Source organism: Mercenaria mercenaria, chromosome 14, assembly GCF_021730395.1.
Source record: "Mercenaria mercenaria strain notata chromosome 14, MADL_Memer_1, whole genome shotgun sequence".
NCBI classification, from domain to species: Eukaryota; Metazoa; Mollusca; class Bivalvia; order Venerida; family Veneridae; genus Mercenaria; species Mercenaria mercenaria.
The window spans coordinates 17379072-17405493 of NC_069374.1; the positions used below are offsets into that span (position 1 = coordinate 17379072).

The 26422-nt window shown below is 35.4% G+C and overlaps 1 protein-coding gene across 4 annotated transcripts in view; it reads right to left on the reverse strand.

The window, feature by feature from the left end:
• LOC123526463 (uncharacterized) overlaps positions 1-26422 on the reverse strand; it is a 56049-nt gene that overhangs the window by 20069 nt on the left and 9558 nt on the right. For 2 of the 4 annotated variants that reach the window (XM_045305621.2, XM_045305624.2), the window contains exons 2-6: positions 17198-17420; positions 14368-14494; positions 13492-13597; positions 12551-12698; positions 4974-5130 (exon numbers count right to left, since the gene is read on the reverse strand). In XM_045305621.2, the coding sequence (XP_045161556.2) occupies positions 4974-5130; positions 12551-12698; positions 13492-13597; positions 14368-14494; positions 17198-17392 (733 nt within the window). In that variant the 5' untranslated portion in view covers positions 17393-17420. Of the gene's footprint in view, positions 1-4717; positions 4875-4973; positions 5131-12550; positions 12699-13491; positions 13598-14367; positions 14495-17197; positions 17421-18664; positions 18744-26422 lie in introns of those variants that run through there. The other 2 variants (XM_053522990.1, XM_045305622.2) reach the window with 2 other exon arrangements.

Below are 26422 nucleotides of genomic sequence, written 5' to 3' on the forward strand. Positions count from 1 at the left end.
TTCTTGGAAACTGAATTGTGACTTAACATCTATTTCGAGGGCTGAGCGCGAAACTATTGTATCTTGTTCTTTATTTATATACAGATACAATAGTTTCGCGCTCAGCCCACGATTTGTGAATATGGAACTTTCAGGATAAGGGTTAACATAAAAGACACATTTCCATGTAAAATGTTTGTACAATTTCTAGGTCTTTTTTTTTTTTATTCCAATTTTTTATGCTTTTTTACAATGAGAAAAATTCATTTTTGGCTAAAAAATTGATATGACCCAAATTAAAAAAAAAAAAAAATAAAGAAAGATCCTACTACCACCTTTAGAGACCTTTAAAATGAAGTACAGTCTATATTCTAAATTTTGCAAACTAAAGATGCAACTCAACATAAACCATGTTATGTATTAGGTGGATCAAATAGAAGAGCTGTCTATGTATTTCACTGTAATTCACAATTTAACTCTACTTCAGAAAAATAAATACAAGCATTCATGTTGTACAAGAGCAAAAAATTGCATATGTTTATAAAGTGTACAATCAGGAATATATGATACCAGGCCTAGGAGTATAATATGAAATAAATATTTATCTTACATGCTTAACTACTGTAGAATGATACAAAGTGTCCTTTTTACAAAAGAAACATCATGTCAAAAGTGACCTTCCACAGAACAATTAAATTCTTTTACAGAGAAAAATTGTTCTACTTGTATGTGGTCAAATATTTCTTCTTTCAATACTGAAGGAATGAAAATTGTTAAAATATTTGTACTTTCAAAGATTCCAATGGGAAATACAACCGAACTGTAAACAGTTGTCCACGACACATAGTGATTATAAAAATAGATCTAATTGTAGTTAACCTCAGCACATGTGCGGACATATATTTCTGGATGTAAACAATGTCATTATGTCAGGCCAAGCGAAACTTGGACAGAAACAATTAATGGAATAGAGGAAAAGGGCCAAAAATAATTTATACTTAGAAAACCAAAACATAAAATTTATGGTCAAATCATCTCACTGAAATCTCTGAACTACTGCTTTCAGCCGCCACTGCTGATTTTTTACATCCAGGGATTTTTTGATGTATACATGGAAAACCATCAAAAATACCCTACTTTCAATTTTACATTTCAGTACTGAAAAGTAAGCAATTACAATGTAACAAAATGGAACTTATATATGACAATTGCTCTATGCATACTTGTAGTCCGAAACCATAAATAAAACATATATATGCTTGCGATTTCATGGACAGTCACTTTAATGCCATCTTACAATGTAAAAACTTAACAAATGATAAAATCACGCTAAGTCATAAGAGACATAAATTCATTGTATGTGGAGTGAGGACAAAGGAAGTATTTGCATAATTATGACTCTTGGTTTTTCAGCGTGAAAATACATCAGTTTCTATTAAAAGAACTTTAAGGGAATTTTGTTTAATTAAGAATACTGTAATTTCATTAATATTCATGGGGTCACTTTCATAGATTTAGTGGTTGCACCAGTCAAATTCAATGTAATTAACCAGCAAACATGTAAAATTCTGCTTAATTCATTTTTTCTTCAAAGTCCGAAATGCTCAAATTCATATCCCCACCAAATAGCCTTTTAAGTCAAAACTATGAACTTTTGTGCCATATACACAGTAAAGCAAAAATAAAGCTCTCACAAAAACTTCTGCTTTTACAATAATAATTCTGTCTCTTATCTTATACTCGATAAAACTTTAGTTGTTACGGAAAAAGCACTGCAAACTAACTTATGATAAGCACTGCATAGCAATTTAAGTTTAAGTGAATACTGTAAAAGCACATATTTTCGCTGGGTCAAGATTTTGCGAATTTGAAATTTCGAGTATGTCTGCGAGGTTTAATATTCGCGAAATTGTAAAAATGGTATCATACTTGAATCTGAATTATACTAATGGTGAATATTTGCGCGAAGATGAATTTTCCTGAGATGTAGGGCCTTGCGAATATAATGAAAATTAAACCCTCGCGAAAATTTCTGCTTTTACAGTAATACTTTTAGGCAAATATGTCTAGTAATGACCTGTTAGTAAGTAAAAAGCATAATAAATGTCTACATAACAAGTAGGTCAAACCTGTGTATAGAGTCAACTTCATTATAAACATCACCTGGCATAAAAGACCAGCAAGTAAGCTGAATACTAGATAACTATGAAAGGCATTTAGCATTCCCAACCAAATGCACTATGTTGGTTTTCTTATGGCGCGGCTCAAATGTCCTTAAATAAATACAAGACTTTTTCTTCCAGTTATGAAGTTTAAAGGGACATGCCTTCAGATCTATGCATTTTTTTGGAAAATACATAATGTACTTTCATTTGTATGAGTAAAGCATAAAATTAATATGATTCAAAGAGTTGTATGCAGTATCTATACTTTTAATATGACAATTCATGTTTTATTTTTAATAATATTCTTAATTTGATTATTCTGCATTTATTATATGCCAGATGAACTACACCCTTGTGAAAGTATTCTGAGGGATGTATATTCTCATACTCATGTTCAAATTAATCAAAAACACAATTCAGTTGCATTTCTTTTCTTAATCTATAATTAATGCAAATATGTTTGAAAGTTTTAGTCACCCAGTAAAAAAAAAATTAAAATAAAGTAGAAGGAATTTAGATGTACTTTATACAATACTCATAAAATATCAGTTTAGATAATACATGCATATTCTTATTCTTAAATAATGTTCACATATTGCTTGATGTTTTAAAAATTTTGATAAATAATAATGGTATAATATGTACAGGCATTTCCCTTAAAAAAAGATAAGATAAATGGATAAATATTGGCAACAACTTGCTAACTCATCATCACTCAACTTCAGAAATTCTAACTTTAAGGCAGTGTTCCTGTATCAACAATCAGCAATTTCCACATGGTTATGCATTCTCGTATGCTATTAAGGCATCCTTCTGCCGTAACACAAAATTAGTTTTTCATATTTTTATAAACGAAAAATGCTGAAGTCAGTTAAGTATTAAATGGATATTTGAGTTATCAAGTCTTGTACCAGGTATGTATTTGAATACTGTGAAATCAGTTTATATGGGTGGGTGGGGGGCTTTAACCTTTAGTCAACTGGCGGCAAGTGATTTTGCCTTTACGACCAGTGCAGACCAAGATCAACCTGCACATCCGTGCAGGCTGATCATGGTCTGCACTGTTTACTATTCAGTTTGTAAATTTTCATTGAACACCCATTTGAATAATAAGTGGCACATTCCAAATTGAATGATGGACCAGTCCATTTTAGAAATTTTGAAAGGGTACAGGTTAAATTTCATGGATTTTGTGGTTGCATCAATCCACAAAATTAAATTCCCATCCATTTTATCTTCAAAAGCTGAAATCCATAAATTCATATTCCCACGAAATATCAGTTCTCACAAAACTCCGCACTCCCAAGATTCCATTCCCACAAAATAAACAATTTCACAGTATGTAGTTTACAGAACACACAAACATTTATACAAACATATTAGATTTGCATGAACAAATAGCAGAAAAGTTAGGATGTTACAGCGGAAACTTTCCATTAACCTCCCAGCCTGCAAGCTTATTAATAAGCAAAATTCAGCATTTACTTATATTATACAAGAAAGCATTTCTCTAAAACAACAGCTGATTTACCATGCCTGTCTCTATTTAAGAGAAGATACAAAATGTTGACCTACTGTATCTACTACAGTCAGAAAAGTTTTCGTAAGAGATCCCATTAGTAAAAAGTTACTGAAAACTTACTGTAAAAGCAGAAATTTTCGCAAGGGTTTATCCTCTGCTATATTCGCGAGGCCCTACATCTTGCGAAAATAAATCCTCACGTAAATATTCACCTTTAGTAAAATTCAAATTCAAGTAGTGACCATTTTTACAATTTCGTGAATATTAAACCTCTCGAACATACTCAAAATTTCAAATTCGCGAAATATTTTGCGAAATTTTGACCTAGCGAAAATATGTGCTTTTACAGTATATACAAAAAGCTAACGTACAATGAAACTTCTGCAAACCATTTCTTCTGAACATGTCAAACACGGTTCCTGATATTTCAACATTATGATTTTAAACCCTGATGTTCCAAATACTGGGCATAGGGATTCTCTTTCTTTTTAAACTGCATTCAGCAGATCTTCAAAGATCAATGATTTTAAATACTGTGAAGTGTAAATCTTTTACTTCAAAGATTGTAATGCATATATGTTTGATTTTAGCAATAAAACAATCACTGAATCAGGAAAAAATTTAGTACAATAAAACCAATACCAAGAGTTTTTACATTATTCTAAACCAAGCATCCATTTGTTCATGCAAATGTAACATCATACTCTTCCACTCCGACAAGCACTCCAGTCATGTACAACACAACCTAAATAGGAAATCTGCCATGCCAACAGCTTTTAAAGAATATTTGTTTCACAGTATTAAGTTGGTCAGAAAAACATTTCTGTTTCTTGTAGGAAAATATCTCCTCTTGTGTGAATTGTTGTACTTTCTCTTTTTTTATGAGCGTTTAAGGGAAGGGTATTCTTTGGTTGATAAATTGATGTCCAAAGTCAATTCCTGTGTCTCCTTCACAAGTAATCAGTATATTGTATTTCTTAACAAGAAACAATTTTTTTCTTAAAAGCTGTTGGTCTGAGTAGCAAAAATTCAGACTGCATGCATAAATTACCCCCAGGGTACAGGTAAATATTCCTGTTCCTCATTGCATGTGATGTCCACCAGATGATAACACCGGACAGCAGGTCTACCGCAGAATCCACAAGACTGGAAATTATCGACGCTGAATTTGATAATGCCACGGCAACCGCCTTGGCAACAAGAAGGATCTGTAAACATGCAATCATTTAGGTAAATTTTTCCCCCTGGGATTTCTATTCTAAAATTATAACGAAAATTGAATTTATAACCCACAAATTTATTTTTACCTTCAGGGTAATGATATATGTTGTGATGTTTCATAGCACGTGACGTCCACCAAATTATAACACCAGACATAAGATCAACAACGGAGTCAACCAAACTTGATATTATTGACAATGAGCCGGATAAAGCTACTGCTATCGATTTTACAATCAACAAAACCTGAAATTGAAATCATGTTAACCTTTAGCCTGCTAACTTTCTAAAATGGACTGATCCATATTCGGTTTTGGCAATACCATTTATTATTCGAAGGAGTGTTCACTGAAAATTTTCTGACTGAATAGCAAACAATGCAGACCACGATCAGACTGCACGTATGTGCAGGCTGATCTTGGTCTGCACTGGTCGCAAAATCCTAAATGGCCCAGTATCAAGACTGTTAAAGGTTTTCCTGATAAAAATATTCTGGTCAAGTTTCATCAACACTGGAACAAAATGTGACAATTAGTGTGATCAGTAAAATTGTAAATGCCTGACAATGGATGACGGACACCCGGAAAGCTCACCCTGAAAACTTGGCTTTTCAATTTAAGACTTGATCTTATATAAAATACATCATTGCTTACAACAGTAGCCTATGATTTGATATCAAAATATGCAAATTTTAACATGACAATGCAGCTTGCAGTGGTACAAAGTATATCTCTAGTAGACTACGCAAGTCTATCTGGAGGACACAGAATTTGTGCCGAAGTTCTCTATTAATCAATGTTTTAACATTTTCATAGTATCATGTAATACAGTCAAAATAGCAGTAGTCCTGTTTGATTTTTACATAAATTTATAAGTTACAGTCATTAACCCTTACCCTGCTAAATTTCTATAATAAACTTGTCCATCTTTCAATTCTGACAGTACCATAAACTGTTTTAAGGGGTTCTTACCAAAAAGATACTGACTGAATGGTGAATAGTGCAGACCATGATCAGACTGCACGGATGTGCAGGCTGATCTTGGTCTGCACTGGTCACAAAGGCAGAATCACTTGCCACGGACTGGCTTAGGGTTAATTAAAGATTGACTGTAGCTCAAGTGACACTTGTTTCTATTTACATCTATGCTTTAGGCACTGGGGATAACATCTCTCTGTATTTCTGTTATTAGCAGAAAACGTTTTAAAATAAGCCTTATTAACTACAGTGTACAAAAGAAACAGATAGATTCTATCTGACTAAAAAAATATCTTGATGAATATATAATTTTCTACAATGTTTTTTGCAAATGTATGAATGTTCACATATTAAAAATAAGAAGTCTAATAAACAATTTATGACTGCCAACATTTCTGAAGTCCAAAGATTTCTAAGACTTTGCAAAACTGCTGCACAGATAAACTGAACATCAGTCAATGAGGGAAACTTAATATTTTTTGTACTGAAAGAAAATTTGTATGCCAACATAATTATTTGTGATTTTTCAATGCAGTAGCAGTTGTATATAAAACAGATTCTGACTAGATGTTTAACAATAAGAGCACCGCCTTGCGGGTGCAGACACTCATCTGATTTTTGTCTCTGTATAATAGAAATATTGTCCTACCCATGATTTTCTAAGTCTAAAAAGGGCCATAATTCTTGCAAAAAGCAGGATGGAGTTATGTTTCTTGCTGTACAGAGTCAGCTTATGATGGTGAACAGCTGTTGCAAGTTTCAAAGCAATATCTTTGATAGTTTAGGAGAAAAGTTTACCTAAACATAAAACTTAACCAATAAATATGATATTTTCTAAGTCCAAAAGGGACCATAATTCTTGCAAAAAGCAAACTGGAGTTATGTTTATTCCTGTACAGGGTCAGCTTATGATGGTGAACAAGTATTGCAAGTTTTAAAGCAATAGCTTTGATAGTTCAGGAGAAAAGCTGACCTAAACATAAAACTTAACCAAGAAATCTGATTTTCTAAGTCCAAAGGGGGCCATAATTCTTGCAAAAAAGCAGGATGGAGTTATGTTTCTTGCTGTACAGGGTCAGCTTATGATGGTGAACAAGTGCTGCAAGTTTCAAAGCAATAGCTTTGATAGTTTAGGAGAAAAGTGTACCTAAACATAAAACTTAACCAAGAAATCTGATATTTTCTAAGTCCAAAAGGGGCCATAATTCTTGCAAAAAGCAGGATGGAGTTATTTGCAGTACAGGGTCAGCTATTGATGGTGAACAAGAGTTGTAAGTTTCAAAGCAATACCTTTGCTAGTTTAGGAGAAAAGCTGACCTAAACATAAAACTTAACCAGGCAACGCCGACGCTGACACCGATCAAGTGATGACAATAACTCATCATTTTTTTTTTAAACAAGAGGGCCATGAAGGCCCTGTATCGCTCACCTGACCTACTGACCTAAAGATCATCAAGATCAACATTCTGAGCAAGTTTCATTAAGATATGGTCATAAATATAGCCTCTAAAATGTTAACTAGCTTTTCCTCTGATTTGACCTGGTGACCTAGTTTTTGCCCCCACATGACCCAGATTCAAACTTGACCTAAAGATCATCAAGATTAACATTCTGTTTAAGTTTCATGAAGATACAGTCATAAATGTGGCCTCTAAAGTGTTAACTAGCGTTTCCTTTGATTTGACCTATTGACCTAATTTTTAAACCCACCTAACACAGATATTAACTTGACCTATAGATCATCAAGATTAACATTCTGACCAAGTTTCATTAAGATATGGTAATAAATGTGGCCACTACAGTGTTAACAAGCTTTTCCTTTGATTTGACCTAGTGACCTTGTTTTTGAACCCAGATGACCCAATATCAATCCCGTCCAAAATTTTATTGAGGGTAACATTCTGACCAAGTTTCATTAAGATTGGGCCAAAATTGTGACCGCTAGAGTGTTAACAAGTTTTTCCTTTGATTTAACCTGGTGACCTAGTTTTTGATCCCACCTGACCCTGATTCGAACTTGACCTATGAATCATCAAGATAAACATCCTGACCAGGTTTCATTAAGATATGGTCATAAATGTGGCCTCTAGAGTGTTAACTAGCTTTTCCTTTGATTTGAACTAGTGACCTAGTTTTTGACCCTACATGACCCAGATTTAAAATGGACCTTGAGATCATCAAGATTAACATTCTGACCAAGTTTCATGAAGATATAGTCATAAATGTGACCTCTACAATGTTAACAAGCTTTTCCTTTGATTTGACCTGGTGACCTAGTTTTTCACCCCAGATGACCCAAACTCATCCAAGATTTTATTTAGGATAACATTCTGACCAAGTTTCATTAAGATTGGGCCAAAATTGTGACCTCCAGTGTTAACAAGCTTTTCCTTTGATCTGACCTGGTGCCTAGATTTTGACCCCAGATGACCCAATATCGAACTCGTCCAAAATTTTACTGAGGGTAACATTCTGACCAAGTTTCATTAAGATTGGGCCAAAATTGTGACCTCTAGAGTGTTAACAAGCTTTTCATTTGATTTGACCTGGTGACCTAGTTTTTGACCCCAGATGACCCAATATCAAAGTTATCTAAGACTTTATTTAGGGTAACATTCTGACCAAGTTTCATTAAGATTGGGCCAAAATTGTGACCTCTAGAGTGTTAACAAGCTTTTCCTTTGATTTGACCTGGTGACCTAGTTTTTGACCCCAGATGACCCAATATCGAACTCGTCCAAGATTTTATTGAGGTTAACATTCTGACCAAGTTTCATTAAGATTGGGCCAAAATTGTGACCTCTAGAGTGTTAACAGTCAAATTGTTGACGACGGACCACAGACGGACAGACGACGGACACAGGGCGATCACAAAAGCTCACCTTTGAGCACTTTGTGCTCAGGTGAGCTAAAAATCAGATGAGCTAAAAACTAACAAATCAGGAAATTTGTTACAATTTTTGGCAAGAAAATCCATACTTCACTAATTTTTGAAAAAGCCTGGTATGTGTTTTTAAGTAAATATCAGACTTTCAGTCTAGGATCTGGCAAACAGTTGCCAGACCTGTTTGAATATTACCTGAGATGTTGGATAAGCCAAACCAGAATCTTTTGCAAAGCTATATACATGTTTGCATGTTATAGTTAAAGAAATCCAGTTTATAGAGAAACTCCTCCATCTAACTGAGTACCATTCTTGCGTAACAGAGGTTAACCATTGTTCATTGGATGGTTTGTCTCGGGATTTTGATGAACCTCTGATGGATGAGAATGACCGAGTACATGCAATCACAACTGTTTATAATTATAGCTTTTGATGATGATGGCAATGATGGTGATGATGGCTGTGATGATAGTAATGATCTTGTTGCTCGTGCATGAAGATGACATAATAATAGGGTTTGGTAACTGTATAATATATGAACACTGAAACTGACTACAATATAATATCAAATGTTAAACTTACATATTATAGTGCCAATACTGTCTCTAAACAATTTCGAACCACCTCTGGACAGATTCAATGCAAAAGTTACAAAATTAGTATTTTATGAAAGTAAACAAGCTGGCAATATCCGGCACTTACAAGGCTATTAATTAGAACAAAGAGGAATCAACTATTATTGTACATTTTGAGATACTTTTTATACTTTTTACTGCCAATGGTGCCAATGCTACTTTAGCATTCAAGGAAACTGACTATAATTGTATACAGATATATAAGTGACACCTTGCTAGTGGTGTTTGAAAAACTGAAAACTGTATAAATACAATTAAAAATTGACTATAACTGCACAGTACTGAAAAGAATGATATTATAAACTATAAAAGCAATTGTTTATACTTAAAGAGGTTCTGATCACATCCGTATAGGTACAAGTCAGGTAGTAAATCTTTAATATTACATAAGCAAATTTGTCAGATACCATTAACAGAGAAGCAGGCTACACATAAACACTTGCAATATAGATTCAAGTACATGTTAAACTGGAATGACTAAACTGTGTTAAAATGGTTAAGGTATTAACACTTTACTGAAAACAATATATTTTGTGATCCCAGTAGGACTCAAACCCATGACTTCCCAGTTGAGCAGGTGACACCTTATCAACTAGACCACCGCTCCTCCTTAAATGTTCATAATAAGTAAACTAGAAGATGCTTTTGTAAAAAAGCACAGGTCTCCCCCAATGCAAAGTCGTATAGGCAAGAAGTCAATAGGGGTCAGGAGTGAAATCAAAGAGACACTGATGGTTGGCTGCAATAGGGATCATCTACTTGGCATGTCCAGTCATCCCGCTAAGTTTCAACAATCTTGGCCTATTGTTTCTCAAGTCACTGTTCAGGCTCCTGTGACCTTGACCTTTGATCAAGTGACCCCAAAATAAATAGGGGTCATCTACTCTGCATGTCCAATCATCCTATTAAGTTTCAACATTCTAGGTCAAGTGGTTCTCAAATTATTTTCCGGAAATGACTTTACATGACCAGGCCCCTGTGAACTTGACCTTTAATAGACTGACCCAAAAATCAATAGGGGTCATCTACTCTGCATGTTCAATCATCCTATGAAGTTTCAACATTCTGGGTCAAGTGGTTCTCAAGTTATTGATCGGAAATTGTTTTCCATGTTCAGGCTCCTGTGACCTTGACCTTTAACAGAGTGACCCCAAAATCGATAGGGGTCATCTACTCTGCATGTTCAATCATCCTATGATCAACATTCTGGATCAAGAGCTTCTTAAGTTATTGATCGGAAATGGTTATCAATGTTCAGGCCCCTGTGACCTTGACCTTTAACGGAGTGCCCCCAAAATCAATAGGGGTCATTTACTCTTCATGACCAATCATCCTATGAAGTTTCAACATTCTTCATCGAGTGGTTCTCAAGTTACTGACCGGAAACAATTTTCCATGTTCAGGTCCCTGTGACCTTGACCTTTAACAGAGTGATCCCAAAATCGATAGGGGTCATCTACTCTGCATGACTAATCATCCTATTAAGTTTCAACATTCTGGGTCAAGTGGTTCTCAAGTTACTGACCGGAAATGGTTTTCAATGTTCAGGCCCCTGTGACCTTGACCTTTAACAGAGTGATCCCAAAATCAACAGGGGTCATCTACTTTGCATGTACAATCATCCTATGAAGTTTCAACATTCTGGGTCAAGTGGTTCTCTAGTTACTGATCGGAAATGGTTTTCAATGTCCAGGCCCCTTGACCTTTGATGGAGTGACCCCAAAAACAATAGGGGTCGTCTACTCCAGCAGCCCTATGAAGTTTGAAGGTTCTAGATCAAATGGTTCTCCAGTTATTGATCAGAAATGAAGTGTGACGTACGGACAGACGGAAGGACAGGGCAAAAACAATATGTCTCCCCCAGAGGGGGTGTGGGGAAGACATAATTAATCCCAATGAGATTGAACTTCAATATGAGCCGCACCATGAGAAAACCAACATAGTGGCTCTGCGACCAGCATGGATGCAGACCAGCCTGCGCATCCGCGCAATCTGTTCAGGATCCATGCTGTTCGCTAACAGTTTCTCTAATTCCAATAGGCTTTGAAAGCAAACAGCATGGATCCTGACCAGACTGCACTGGTCGCAAAGCCAATATGTTGGTTTTCTCATGGCACGGCTCAATTATAAATCAGCAGGGTAGGTTTTATGATGAGTTTTCAAACTAACCAAACTGATCATCATTACAGTATTGCATTAGCAAACTTCATGAACTGGAGGAACTGTACTATAAATATGTGTATACAAACTAACCAAACTGATATGTGTATACAAACTAACCGAATTGATATGTGTATACAAACTAAGCAAACTGATGTGTGTATACAAACTAACCAAATTGATGCGTGTATACAAACTAACCGAATTGATACGTGTACACAAACTAACCAAACAAATTGATACGTGTACACAAACTAACCAAAATGATACGTGTACACAAACTAACCAAATTGATACGTGTATATAAACTAACCAAACTGATACGTGTAAACAAACTAACCAAATTGATGGGTGTAAACAAACTAACCAAATTGCTACGTGTATACAAACTAACCAAATTGATACTACAAACTAACCAAATTGATGCGTGTATATAAACTAACCAAATTGATACGTGTATACAAACTGACCAAATTGTTACGTGTATACAAACTAACCAAATTGATGCGTGTATACAAACTAACCAAATTGATATGTGTATATAAACTAATCAAATTGATACGTGTATATAAACTAACCAAACTGATACATGTATATAAACTAATCAAATTGATGTGTGTATATAAACTAACCAAACTGATACGTGTATACAAACTAACCAAATTGATGTGTGTATATAAACTAACCAAATTGATACGTGTATACAAACTAACCAAATTGATACGTGTATACAAACTAACCAAATTGATACGTGTATACAAACTAACCAAATTGATACGTGTATACAAACTAACCAAATTGATACGTGTATACAAACTAACCAAATTGATGTGTGTATATAAACTAACCAAATTGATACGTGTATACAAACTAACCAAATTGATACGTGTATACAAACTAACTAAATTGATACGTGTATACAAACTAACCAAATTGATACGTGTATACAAACTAACCAAATTGATACGTGTATACAAACTAACCAAATTGATATGTGTATATAAACTAACCAAATTGACAGCGAATGATGCCTTGGCAAGTCGATTGGCTCTCTGCTGCAGCTGTAAATTCTGTTCCTCCTCATCACTCGTACATAACTGATCCATCTGAATATCTTCAAACGCTTTGATCAACTGATCCTGCTCTTTGTAATACGATCTTCAAAACAAACAACAAACACTGAAGTCAAATACTGTATACTATAGCTTTTATTTTCACTAATAACCACAAACAGAGCAATACGCAAATTTAGAACACTCTTGAATATTAACCCTTATCATGCTGAACACGATTGATTCTGCCTTTCTGACCACTGAAGATCATGATCATTCTGCATATCCATGCAATCTGATCATGATCTACACTGTTCACCATACAGTCAGTATCTTTTTGGTAAGCACCCCTTTTAACAGTTAATGGTACTGTCCAAATTGAAAAATGGACAAGTTCATTATAGAAAATTAGCAGGGTAAGGGTTAATGTAGTGAACTTACAATGACATTCGGTAACTCCTGTTATGATGTACAATACTTCCATTATGCAATTCGACATTCTTCACCAGTTAAAGTAGCTGAACCCACACATAACTTTCTATAAAAGAGCTCTTAAAAATAATGTATAATGTTGATCATGTTGTCTTGTATTTTTAATGGGAATTTAAGAAAAAACCTTGTCACAGAAAACTTGGCTCAAACAGTAGGTTACTGTAAAATCATTTAATTTCGGGGCATGAAATTTCGAGGTTTTGGTCTGCAATTTTATGGGGATATGAATTCGTGGATTTCAACATTTGAACATAGAATGAATGGGAATTTTGCTTGTTCGTTGAGATTAAATTTCGTGGATTGACTGAACCACAAAATCCATGAAAATGAGTCCCCCAGGAATATTAATGATTTCACAGTATTTCAGGTAATCTAATATAATTCATTCATCTTGGTAAATTCAATACCTTATTCTCCGAGACAATTTCTTATCCTCTTTTGGTTTTCCTCGTCTTTTCTCACTGAACACTTTCACTGGTGTCTTCCAGTTCTCTGAATCATCTAAATTATGTGCTATAAAATAAGAAACAATTATGAGTACTAGTATTTACTATATGAGCCACGCCATGAGAAAACCAATATAGTGTGTTTGCGACCAGCATGGATCCAGACCAGCCTGCGTATCTGCCCAGTCTGGTCAGGATCCATGCTGTTCGCTTTCAAAGTGTATTGCAATTAGAGAAACCGTTAGCGAACAGCATGGATCCTGACCAGACCGCACGGATGCGCAGGCTGGTCTAGATCCATGCTGGTCGCAAATGCACTATGTTGGTTTTCTCATGGCACGGCTCATATTCATACTAGTATCTAAATTCACCAGTATTCTCATTTACCAGAACACACCTGTAAGTCTACATAGGTCAATGTTTTCATTTTGACTCTTAGTGCAGCATGATCAGTCAGTGCATTATAATATATGAGCCGTGCCATGGGAAAACCAACATAGTGGGTATGCGACCAGCATGGATTCAGACCAGCCTGCGCATCCGCGCAGTCTGGTCAGGATCCATGCTGTTCGCTAATAGTTTCTCCAATTCCAATAGGCTTTAAAAGCGAACAGCATGGAGCCTGACCAGACTGCGCGGATGCGCAGGCTGGTCTGGATCCATGCTGGTCGCATACCCACTATGTTGGTTTTCCCATGGCACGGCTCAATTATAATTCAGTTTGTTGTACAAATGCTGTTTATCACAGATCAATTCATTTACTATACATTTGTAAGAAATGTGACTTGGCTATAATGAGAAATTACTGCCAGTTGTTTACTATTCCTGGAAACCTACCAGATACTAGGGCACTATTTAACGGTACCACTTCTGTTATTCTAACATGTGAATGTTCTCTACTCCGCAAGTTGCACATGGAGATTTCACGTCGTCCAATCAGGAAATTCTCATCCACTGCTAGGTCCTAAAATTTATGTCAGAAATATACATACTGTCAATTAAACATTCAGTTCAAATCTTAAACAAAACTCATTTTTTATTCAAACTCTTCAAGCAAAATGACTTAAAAAAGTAAGGTAAAACATGTTGTGATCTTTTTACAGATTTTATTAACCTTTACCCTGCTAAATTTCTAAAATGGACTGGCCCATCATTTAATTTGGGCAATACCATTTATTATTTTAAGGGGTGTTCACTGAAAATTTACTGACTGAATAGCGAACAGTGCAGACCATGATCAGACTGCACGGATGTGCAGGCTGATCTTGGTCTGCACTGGTCGCAAAGGCAGAATCATTTGCCGGCAGCAGGCTAAGGGTTAACTATCACAACAGCAATCTTTAAGTGCCATGTGGCAGCTGCAAGAAGTCTCCCCATACTTGGATGCAGTGTTGTTATATTTTCTGGTCCTTTGGGATCATGGAGTTCATTCAATAGAGGTGTAATAGAGTTCCGCTTAAGCGGGTGCTAGGGGGCGTGAGAGGTGTTACATATTTCATTGCCTCTCATGAACAGACAATCAAACCGGGTCTGGTATTATTCTGCTTGGTTGCATTCTTTGCTTCCAAAGGATCTTTTTACAGATTTTATTAATCAGTATTTCTTTCTTTTTACAAATATGCAGATCTGAAAACCCAATAAACTGGTCTGTTTATACTACATAAGCAACAAATACATTATGCCTTCAGTCTCTATTACCACAGTACTGTAAAATCATAAATATTCACTGGGGACTAATTTTGGTGAATTTGGTTGCATCACTGCACAAAATTATAGCTCAATGAACATATAAAATTCAAATTAAAAGATGTATATGAATTAATATTCATAAACAAGAGGGTCATGATGACCCTGGATCACTCACCTGAGTAATATGAGCCACATGTTTCAAATGGCAAACTAATGCTAAAATATTAAGAAAGTAGGTCAGTAGGTCACATTCATGGTAACTGAAAGTCAGTTTTAAGATCGGTGTGCAAAACTGTACATGTCATCCAAATTTAAAGGCTGTATCTTAAAAAACAAGAAAGTAGGTCAGTAGGTCAAGGTCACAGTCAAGTGATCCCTAATTGCTTGGGGTCATCAGGTTATTATAATTAAACAGTCTAGGAAACATGATCTGATAATTTTTGAAGTATTTTTTGCTATATAACTCATATAACAAGTAACATCCAGGGTGGGGCCTCTTTTCACCCAAGGGGCATAATTTGAACTATCTTGTTAGAGATCCACTAGGCAATGCTACATACCAAATATCAAAGGCCTAGGCCTTGAACTTTCAGACAAGAAGATCTTTTAATTTTTTTCCTTTATAAGCCTATGTTAAACTTGGAACACCCAGGGCAAGGCCTCTTTTCACCACAGTGACATAATTTGAAAAAATTTGGTAGAGGAACACTAGGAAAGTAAACATACCAAATATCAAAAGCCTGTACCTTGCAGTTTCAGGCAACAAGATTTTAAAAGTTTTTTTGCCATGTAAGTCATGTAAAACTTGAGACCCCCGGGGCATAATTTGAACAATTTTGGTAGAGGACCACAAGGCAATGCAAATACCAAATCTCAAAAGCATAGGCATTGCAGTTTCAGACAAGAAGATTTTTAAAGTTTTTTCATATATAAGTCTATGTAAAACTTGAGACCCCCCCCCCTCCCCCCGAGCAGGGCCTCTTTTCACCCAAGGGGCATAATTTGAACAATTTTAGTACAGGACCACAAGGCAATGTTACATACAAAATATCAAAGGTCTTGTGGTTTTAGACAAGAAGATTTTTGAAGTTTTTTCCTATATAACTCTATGTAAAACTTGAGACCCCCAGATCGAGGCCTCTTTTCACCCGAGAGCACAATTTGATTAATCTTGATAGAGGAACCTTAGATGATGTCACATGCCAAATATCAAGGCTCTACATTTTGAGGTTTTGGACAAGAAGATTTTTAAAGATTTTCCTTTAAGCAACCAGAGTTCTGCATGGAATTCAATTCTTTGAACAATTTTGAAAGGGGGCCATCCAAGGATCATTCCTATGAAGTTTGGTGTAATTCTGCCCAGTGGTTTTCTAGGAGAAGATTTTTTTCGAAAATGTTGACGATTGAGCGGTCACAAAAGCTCACCATGAGCCTTTGTCAGGTGAGCTAAAAATAACAATCTGGGCCACAACCATGAAAGTTCATTCCCATGAAATTAAATAATTTCAAATTATATCATCTGACATTTTCTTTTCATATAATCACTTTCATCTATTACTTACCATTATACACGACTTCAGCCTTGATTAAAATAAAGTGACGCTAAAAACTGCTTCACAAGAAGTACTGCCTTCTTAAGGGGAGGTCTAGTTTTGGCCATTGCAGGCTTCAAACCTGTGACATCTAGGCACCACTATATGAACATTCACTTTAACCCTTAGCCTGCTGCAGGCGAATTTAACAGCCTTTGCAAACAGCTTGGAACCAGATCAGATGCCGATTAAATCGGCGTCTGATCAGGTTCCAAGCTGTTTGCTACTCCGACAATATTTCTTCCAATTTTGGAGCAAATTGAATTAACTTTACAATTTTAGCAGACGACATTTCCAGCAGATGACAATTTATCTAGCATGCTAAAGGTTAATATTAAGGAACCTTCATGTTTAAAAAGTTTGCTTTGCAAACAACTAAACCTAACCTGCAAATTCCTCCCTACATTACTCATCGACTGGCTCTTTCTAACGCTGCTCTGTCTCTCATACAAGGGCATTTTAATGTCATCTTGCGAATGATCGAATACATATATCTTCTTCACAGCAGTTTGTTCCGGCACTGACAGACCATTATTCATTAATTTCACAGCTTCCTCACTTGTTCCATTCTCAGTATCCATGTTACTTCATATGTAGACTTCAACTACCCTAAATATTATAAAATAAACAAAGATAGAATATCCTTTTCAGAGTAAAATCAAATTATTTTAATCAAGGGAACTTCGTGTTCAATATTTACAGCAGTGTTTGACCTGAAGTTTTCAAATGAAAGGTATTTTCATTTTAAAATCATGTAAAACAAACAAACTTTCTTTTTATTTCATTTCTTTACGATGGTTTCAATCAACTTCCATCCATTCTGACAGTATAAAAGGTAAACAGTTCTCTGAGATTTATAAAACATATTTTACATGTTAACCCTTACCCTGCTAAATTTCTATAATGAACTTGTCCATCTTTTCAATTTGGACAGTACCATTAACTGTTAAAAGGGGTGCTTCCCAAAACGATACCGAGTGAATGGCGAACAGTCGAGATCATGATCAGACTGCACAGATGTGCAGGCTGATCATGATCAACACTGGTCGCAAAGGCAGAATCAGTCGTGTCCAACATGATAAGGTGTTATTGTGTGAGGGGCATAAATATTTTATATATATATAAGAAATTATGTACATCTACAATAAATGAAGTATGCTTCCGCAAAGAATTTCAAAATATTTGTAATTCACATTTTCCGCATTAAAAATTAGTTTCATTCCAACGACATTATAATTTATCAGTCATAATCCATTATTTCAATAAACCACAGAAACATGAAATAAAGATCAATTTCATACAATATAGTTACAGTAACACACTCGCTGTATAACTAAATGAAATAACAATATGCTCTTTATTCCAGTCTAAAGGTCAATTACGCTGTAACTTGGTAATGTTATCAGTCAGATTATATATAACCACACTAATCAATTAAACTATATAAAGCATGTGTACAACTGTAATCATTAAATACATTGCTTATGTTTTTGTTTTTTAATTTTCTTTGTAAATATCTGATTACTATAATATCCAATAATTTTCACTCACTGTAACTGTTCTGTCCCTAATCAACAAACTTCATCCGACTGTAACCCTTTACGTGATATCAACAAACTATTTGTTCACCTACCTTTTTATATTATCCACACTTATAATATCTGATACTGTTTAAAACCACAGTTTAAGGATATATACTGGGTACCTATAATTGTGTCAAATAAAACCTGCACTGTACATTACACCTTTTATGAGTTCATTTAATTTCTTATACTATCTCCAAATCAGAGTTCAAAAAAATTCAAACAAACCTCCACCTTGGTCATGAAAACTCAATAACATAAATTTTATACCTCATCAATTTTAATCTTGTGGAGACTGTTTTACATACTTGGCTTCCGGCTTGTTATCTAATATCTTTCAGCGACAGCTGAATAAGATTAGAGAAATGCGCACATTAAACAACTTATTTGAATATATACATCAAAAAAAATGTGCATGATTCAGTCAAAAATACCTTTTTATCAAAACTGCTAGGTCACATATACTGCAAAATAATGCAGCAAGGCTAGTGAAAATCTGTCCAACAGATTGATCCTTTGCTGATGTAACAGTGGTAATTGGGGGGGGGGGGGGGGGGGAGAGATGAGGCGTTAATCAATCTAAATCATTCTATTGTAAATTTATTAACTTCATAGGCATGGAATTTCATAGTTTTGGTCCAATCAGCCATATTGTCGGGATAAAAGTCCAAAGATTTCAATGTCTGAAGACAGAAGAAATAGCGATTTTGTGTTTGATGGGGCTAAATTTTGAGGACTGGTGCAACCCCCACCAATATTAATGATTTCACAGTTCTTAATGAAAATATTGACATTACTCTTCATTCTAAAGAACTCAAAGGATGTTAATACAAACTGTTTAATTCCCTCCCCGCCCCCCAGCCCTAAATATATCAAATTTTATTAGTTTTGAATTAATCCAAAAATATCAGTTTTGACGTGGTATATTTTACTGTAAATAAAAATTTCATTCCAATTTGATTTTCACTCCATTCTGTGGTTTGGTTTCTAAAAATATTTCATAACAGCCTAGAAAGCCAGCAAACAACATACATGACATTGTATCAAAAAAATTATAAAAATATTAAATAAGGAAACTTTAAAATCTCTAAATGTTCATATGCTTAAATTAACAGTTGGGTTTTCCTATGAAAACTTTCTTTTTGCCCATAGAACTAAAATGACTCAAGATATATGCAAAAAACTGACCATCCCTGGAAACTTGCAAATTGATGTATTCTGAATATCTGGATCTAACAAAACAAAGCTGAAAATTTTGAAAAACCTGGAACTGGTGGACCAAGCTGTAAATATAATGTAAATAATTTTTCAATACTTTTGCATCTATGCAGATTATTGATTTTAATGTTATAACATTCTTTAATCTTTTGAAATACAGATTTAATAATCATTTATCTTACATAAGGATATATCCAAAAAAAAATTATAATATATACCCCAACAGGTTTATACCAAATGCCAATCTAAAATTGTTTTGACATCATTTCCATGCTCACTAAAAGTTCTGTGAGCCAGTTACTTTACTGAGAGAAGAAGTATAAAGTTTTATTTAAAAAATGTTGAGAATCGTAACAAAATATATATAAAAGAGTTCTTTCTAACTGACTTTACTGTCTTTAGAACATTTAAAACTCATCATGAGTAACTCAAAGACAAGCTCTCTATTTTAAAACTTAACATATATTTATGACAAAAATTTCTTACACATTGGTGTATAAGATGACTTTTTTTAAGTAAATTCATACACTACTATAATAAAATAGTGCATAAGAAATAAGACTTCAGGTTATTTTACTTCTTCTATTATTTGAAGAATATAGTATGCAAAGAAAAGAATCTATTACTGGTTATACGTATTGATATAAATATACTGGTCTATGGTAACTGTTTTTGCAACAACTTGGCAGAGCCTCGTTACAATCTTAGACTAATATTTTAACCTTAAATCAGATATATCAATCTGCGCCTTCAACAAAACAGATTCTTACTTTAAACAAGATCTGTCAGACGACAGCAATACTCAACTATTCACCAGCCGTGTCACTAAAGAAAGTTAATGGAAAGAACACTCAAGTGGAAAAAGGGGCAAACTTTGCAAAAATGCATAATTAACAGGGTTATGGAACCTGTACAATGCATTTCAGTTCATCACAGTGAACAAGTGTGTGACGTTTTAATCCATTCCTATTAGTGGATACTGAGATACCAGCTTACATGAAACAAAAAGGCCATGATGACCTGCGTTTAGTTGCTTGCTTGAACAAATTTCTTTGCTAAAGCTCCAAAATAAAACAAGAGGGCGATGAAGGCCCTGTTTGGATCCTACATGACCCATATTCAAACTGGACCTTGAGACCATCAAGATTAACATTCTGACCAAGATTCATGAAGATACAGTCATAAATCTGGCCTCTACAGTGTTAACAAGCTTTCCCTTTGATTTGACCTGGTGACCTAGTTTTTGACCCCAGATGACTCAATATCGACCTCGTCCAAGATTTTATTGAGGGTAGCATTCTGACTAAGTTTCATTAAGATTGGGCCAAAATTGTGACTTCTAGAGTGTTAACAAACTTTTCCTTTGATTTGACCTGGTGACCTAGTTTTTGACCCCAGATGACCCAATATCGATCTCGTCCAAGATTTTATTAATGGCAACATTCTGACCAAGTTTCATTAAGATTGGTCAAAATTGTGACCTCTAGAGTGTTAACAAGCTTTTCCTTTGACTTGACCTGGTGACCTAGTTTTTGACCCCAGATGACCTAATATCGAACTCATCCAAAATTTTATTGAGTAACATTCTGACTAAGTTTCATTAAGATTGGGCCAAAATTGTTACCTCTAGAGTGTTAGCAAGCTTTTCCTTTGATTTGACCTGGTGACCTAGTTTTTGAACCCAGATGACCCAATATCGAACTCGTCCAAGATTTTATTGAGAGTAACATTCTGACCAAATTTCATTAAGATTGGGCCAAAATTGTGACTTCTAGAGTGTTAACAAGCTTTTCCTTTGATTTGACCTGGTGACCTAGTTTTTGACCCCAAATGACTCAATATTGAATTCGTCCTTAAGGGTAGCATTCTGACCAAGTTTCATTAAGATTGGGCCAAAATTGTGACCTCTAGAGTGTTAACAGTCAAATTGTTGACGACGGACGTCTGACGACGGACGACAGACATAGGGCGATCACAAAAAGCTCACCTTTGAGCACTTCGTGCTCAGGTGAGCTAAAACAAGAGGACCATGATGGTCCTGAATCACTCACCTGTCTCCACATGACCCAATTTTCATGAAGATCCATTGAAAAATATGGCTTCTAGAGAGGTCACAAGGTTTTTCTATTATCTGACCTAATGACCTAGTTTTTGAAGGCATATGACCCAGTTCTGATCTTGACCTACATATTATCAAGGTGAACATTCTCACCAATTTTCATGAAGATCTCATGAAGAGTATGGCCTCTAGAGAGGTCACAAGGTTTTTCTATTTTTATACCTACTGACCTAATTTTGGCAACATGTGACCCAGTTTCAAATTTTATCTAGATATCATCAAGGTGAACATTCAGACAAATTTCATGAAGATCCATTGAAAAATATGGCCTCTGGAGTGGTCAAAAGGTTTTTCTATATTTAGACCTACTGACCTAGTTTTTGACCACAGTTGACCCAGTTTCGAACTTGAACTAGATATCATCAAGATGAATATTCAGACCAACTTCCATACAGATCCCATGAAAAATATGGCCTCTAGAGAGGTCACAAGGTTTTTTTATTATTTGACCTACTGACCTAGTTTTTGATGGCATGTGACCCAGTTTGGAACTTGACCTAGATGTCATCAAGGTGAACATTCTCACTAATTTTCATGAAGATCCATTGAAAAGTATGGTCTCTAGAGAGGTCACAAGGTTTTTCTATTTTTAGACCTACTGACCTAGTTTTTGACCACAGTTGACCCAGTTTCAAACCTGACCTAGATATCATCAAGATGAATATTCAGACCAGTTTTCATACAGATCCCATGAAAAATATGGCCTCTAGAGAGGTCACAAGGTTTTTTCATTTTTTGACCTACTGACCTACTTTTTGAAAACATGTGACCCACTTTCGAACTTGACAAGATATAATCAAGGTGAACACTCTGACCAATTTTTATGAAGATCTATTCATAAGTATGGCCTCTAGAGAGGTCACAAGGTTTTTCTATTTTTAGACCTACTGACCTAGTTTTTGACCGCACGTGACCCAGTTTCGAACTTGACCTAGATATCATCAAGATGAACATTCAGACTAACTTTCATACACATCCCATGAAAAATATGGCCTTTAGAGAGGTCACAAGGTTTTTCTATTATTTGACCTACTGACCTAGTTTTTGACGGCACGTGACCCAGTTTCGAACTTGACCTAGATATCATCAAGGTGAACATTCTGACCAATTTTCATGAAGATCTTGTGAAATATATGGCCTCTAGAGAGGTCACAAGGTTTTCCTATTTTTAGACCTACTGACCTAGTTTTTGATTGCACGTGACCCAGTTTCGAACTTGACCTAGATATCATCAAGCTGAACATTCTGACCAACTTTCATAAAGATCCCATGAAAAATGTGACCTCTAGAGTGGTCACAAGCAAAAGTTTACGCACGCACGGACGGACGACGGACGCTGCGCCATCACAAAAGCTCACCTTGTCACTTTGTGACAGGTGAGCTAAACACTAGGTGAATAGGCCATGGTAAAGATTATTCAAGATAACTACTGAAATCTGTTACAAAATTATACAGGTGGTCCTGTCTGCTGTAGCTTCAAAAACAAGAAAGTAGGTCAGTAGGTCAGGGTTAAGATTATTCAAGATGAGTATTGAAATCTGTATTAAAAGTTATACATGTTGTCCAAGTTTCTATGCTTTACCTTCAAAAACAAGAAAGTAGGTCAGGTCAGTAAGTCAAGAGTAAGACTATTCAAGATGAGTATTGAAATATACAGGTGGTCCAAATTTCTATCTTGTAACTTCAAAAACAAGAAAGTAGGTCCGTAGGTCATGATAAAGACTATTTAAGAGGAGTATTAAAACCTTTATCAAACATTATACATGTGATCCAAATTTTTTTTCTGTCAGTTCAAAAACAAGAAAGTAGGTCAGTAGGTTAAGATTAAGATTATTCAAGATGATTATTAAAATCTGTATCAAACATTATACAGGTGGTCCAAATCTCTTTGCTGTAGCTTCAAAAACAAGAAAGTAGGTCAGTAGGTCAGGGTTAATAATATTAAAGTTGAGTATTGAAATCTGTATCAAAAGTTATAAATGTAGTCCAAATTTCTATGCTGCACTTTCAAAAACAAGATTTTTTTAAAGGTTTTTCCCTATACAAGTCTATTAAAAACAAAGTGCCCCTGGGGCAGGGCCATTTTTAACCCAAGGTAGATATTTGAACAATCTCAGTAAAGGACTATTATACAATACTAAATACCAAATATCAAAGCCCTAGGCCATGTGGTTTTGTACCAGAAGATTTTCAAAGCTTTCCCTATAGAAGTCTATATAAATCATGTGACCCCCAGGGCAATGCCATATTTGACCCTAGGGTGATAATTTGAACAATCTTGGTAAAGGACTACTATACGATGCTACATACCATATATCATTGCCCTAGGTCATGTGGTTTTATACAAGAAGATTTTTAAAGTTTTCCCTATAGAAGTCTATATAAACCATGTGAACCCCAGGGCCGGGTCACATTTGACCCTAGGGGGATAATTTGAACAATCTTGGTAGAGTACCACTAGAACATACCAAATATCAAAGCCCTAGGCCCTGTGGTTTTTGACAAGAAGATTTTCAGTGTTGTTATATTTTCTGGTCCTTTGGGATCTAGGAGTACATTCCATAAATGTGTAATAGAGTTCTGCTTAAGCCAGTGCAAGGGGGCTTGAGAGGTGTTGCAAATCTTATTACCTCATATAAACAGACTCAATCAAACTGAGTCTGCTACATAGCAAATGTCAAAGCCTTGGCCCTGTGGTTTTGAACAAGAAGATTTTTCGAAGTTTTCCCTTATATCAGTCTATATAAACCATGTGACCCCCAGGGCGGGGCCATATTTGATTTACGAGGAGATGTTGTTTAAACGAAAATGTTGATGCATGATGGAAGATGTACGATGGACAATCACTGATTACAATAGCTCACCCTTAAGCAAATTATGCTCAGGTGAGCTAAAAATAATAATTAACAATATTGTATAAAATATACAATAACAAGCGCAAACTATATTTCTAACCTATGAAATTTGAAGTATGTAGGTCAAACAGATCTTAAAATATTGCTTTAAAATAGATTTGACCCGAACTGACCTTGACGTCTGACCTCATGACCTGGAAATTATTAGATGACTATGCATCCAATATAATATGAAGGCTCAAGGTCAAATAGTTCTCAAGATAATAATCATAAATGGATTTAACCAATTAGGACCTTGTTACCTTGACCTTTGATAAAGTGACCCCAAACATCAATAGTGGTCATGTACTGGTCATGATTAACTTCCCTATCAAGTTTCATGATCCTAGGCACAAGTGTTCTCAAGTTATCTTCCGGAAACAGTTTAACTGTTACGGGTCACTGAGACCTTGACCTTTGACCTACTGATCTCAAAATCTATAGGGTCCATCTGCTGGTCATGCTCAACCTCCCTATCAAGTTTCTTGATCCTAGGCCCAAACGTCTCAGGTTATCATCCGGAAACCCTTTAACTGTTCTGGGTCAATGTGACCTTGACTTTTGACCTACTGATCTCAAAATCAATAGGGGTCATCTGCTGGTCATGACTAACCTCCCTATCAAGTTTCGTGATCATAGGCTCAAGCGTTCTCAAGTTGTCGTCTGGAAACCGTTTAACTGTTCTGGGTCAAAGTGACATTGACCTTTGACCTACTGATCTCAAAATCAATAGATGTCATCTGCTGGTCATGACCAACCTCCCTATCGACTTTTATGATCCTAGGCCCAAGCTTTCTTGAGTTATCATCTGGAAACCGACTGGTCTACTGACAGACAGACTGATCGACCGACTGACATCTGCAAAACAATATACCCCTCCTTCTTTGAAGCGGGGCATAATAATAGACTGCAGCTTCTGTACTTTTCCGCCATTCTCCATACAAAACCGATTTATTCCAAATATGGATGTACAGTATGGGGATTAGGAACAACCCTTTATTTATGCAAACTGTAAATATATCAATTCATTTTTCACATTTGAGGACAAATGTTATTTCATAGTTTATTGTCACACAAATTGTACATTTATAGACTGAATAATTATTTTAGGAAGTGTCTAACTTCGACACCTAGCCTGCATTCCAGCCGTAACCAGATGCCTATCTTATCCGCTAAGATTTTTCTAGCCGTCCCGTAATCAATTAATTTATGAATTATGTATTTTTCTGTAAAAATAACATTGTACGTACTTTTATTTAGATAATAAGTTGCTAACCTTCATATTATCAATATGACTACATAGATCTGTGTTAAAAATGTTGCTTATAAAGTTGTATAAAAGCATTTCAGTTGTGTTGTTGTTGTGCCGAGAAATATTTGAAAAATAGAAGTTTTAAAGTTAATGTAAAGATATACTTTTGCGTCAGAATATTTGGTATCAGGGCCGTTTTTACCGCCGAATATCGGCTGCTTCCCCCTCCAAAATATATTCCTTTTTTCCCCCTCCAGAGAAAAAAAATCCCCCCTTGAGGGTTTTTTCTAGAGCGGAATAGCAGGGTGCAGCGCCCTGCCCTTTTTTAGCGCTGCCCTTCTGCCCGAAATCGCTGCCATTTTGCCTTTCTTTTATAGGTTATAACACACTAAATAGTTGTTGTTCTTTATTCTATATAAAATTGGCCTATTTCCAATGGTTGCAGCACACATCAGGACCCATTTTAAATGTATGTAACCTACATTTTCTTGAAGAATATTGTCAATTTGTCAGTGCTAAATAAAAATCAAAAGAAAAGTGGGGGT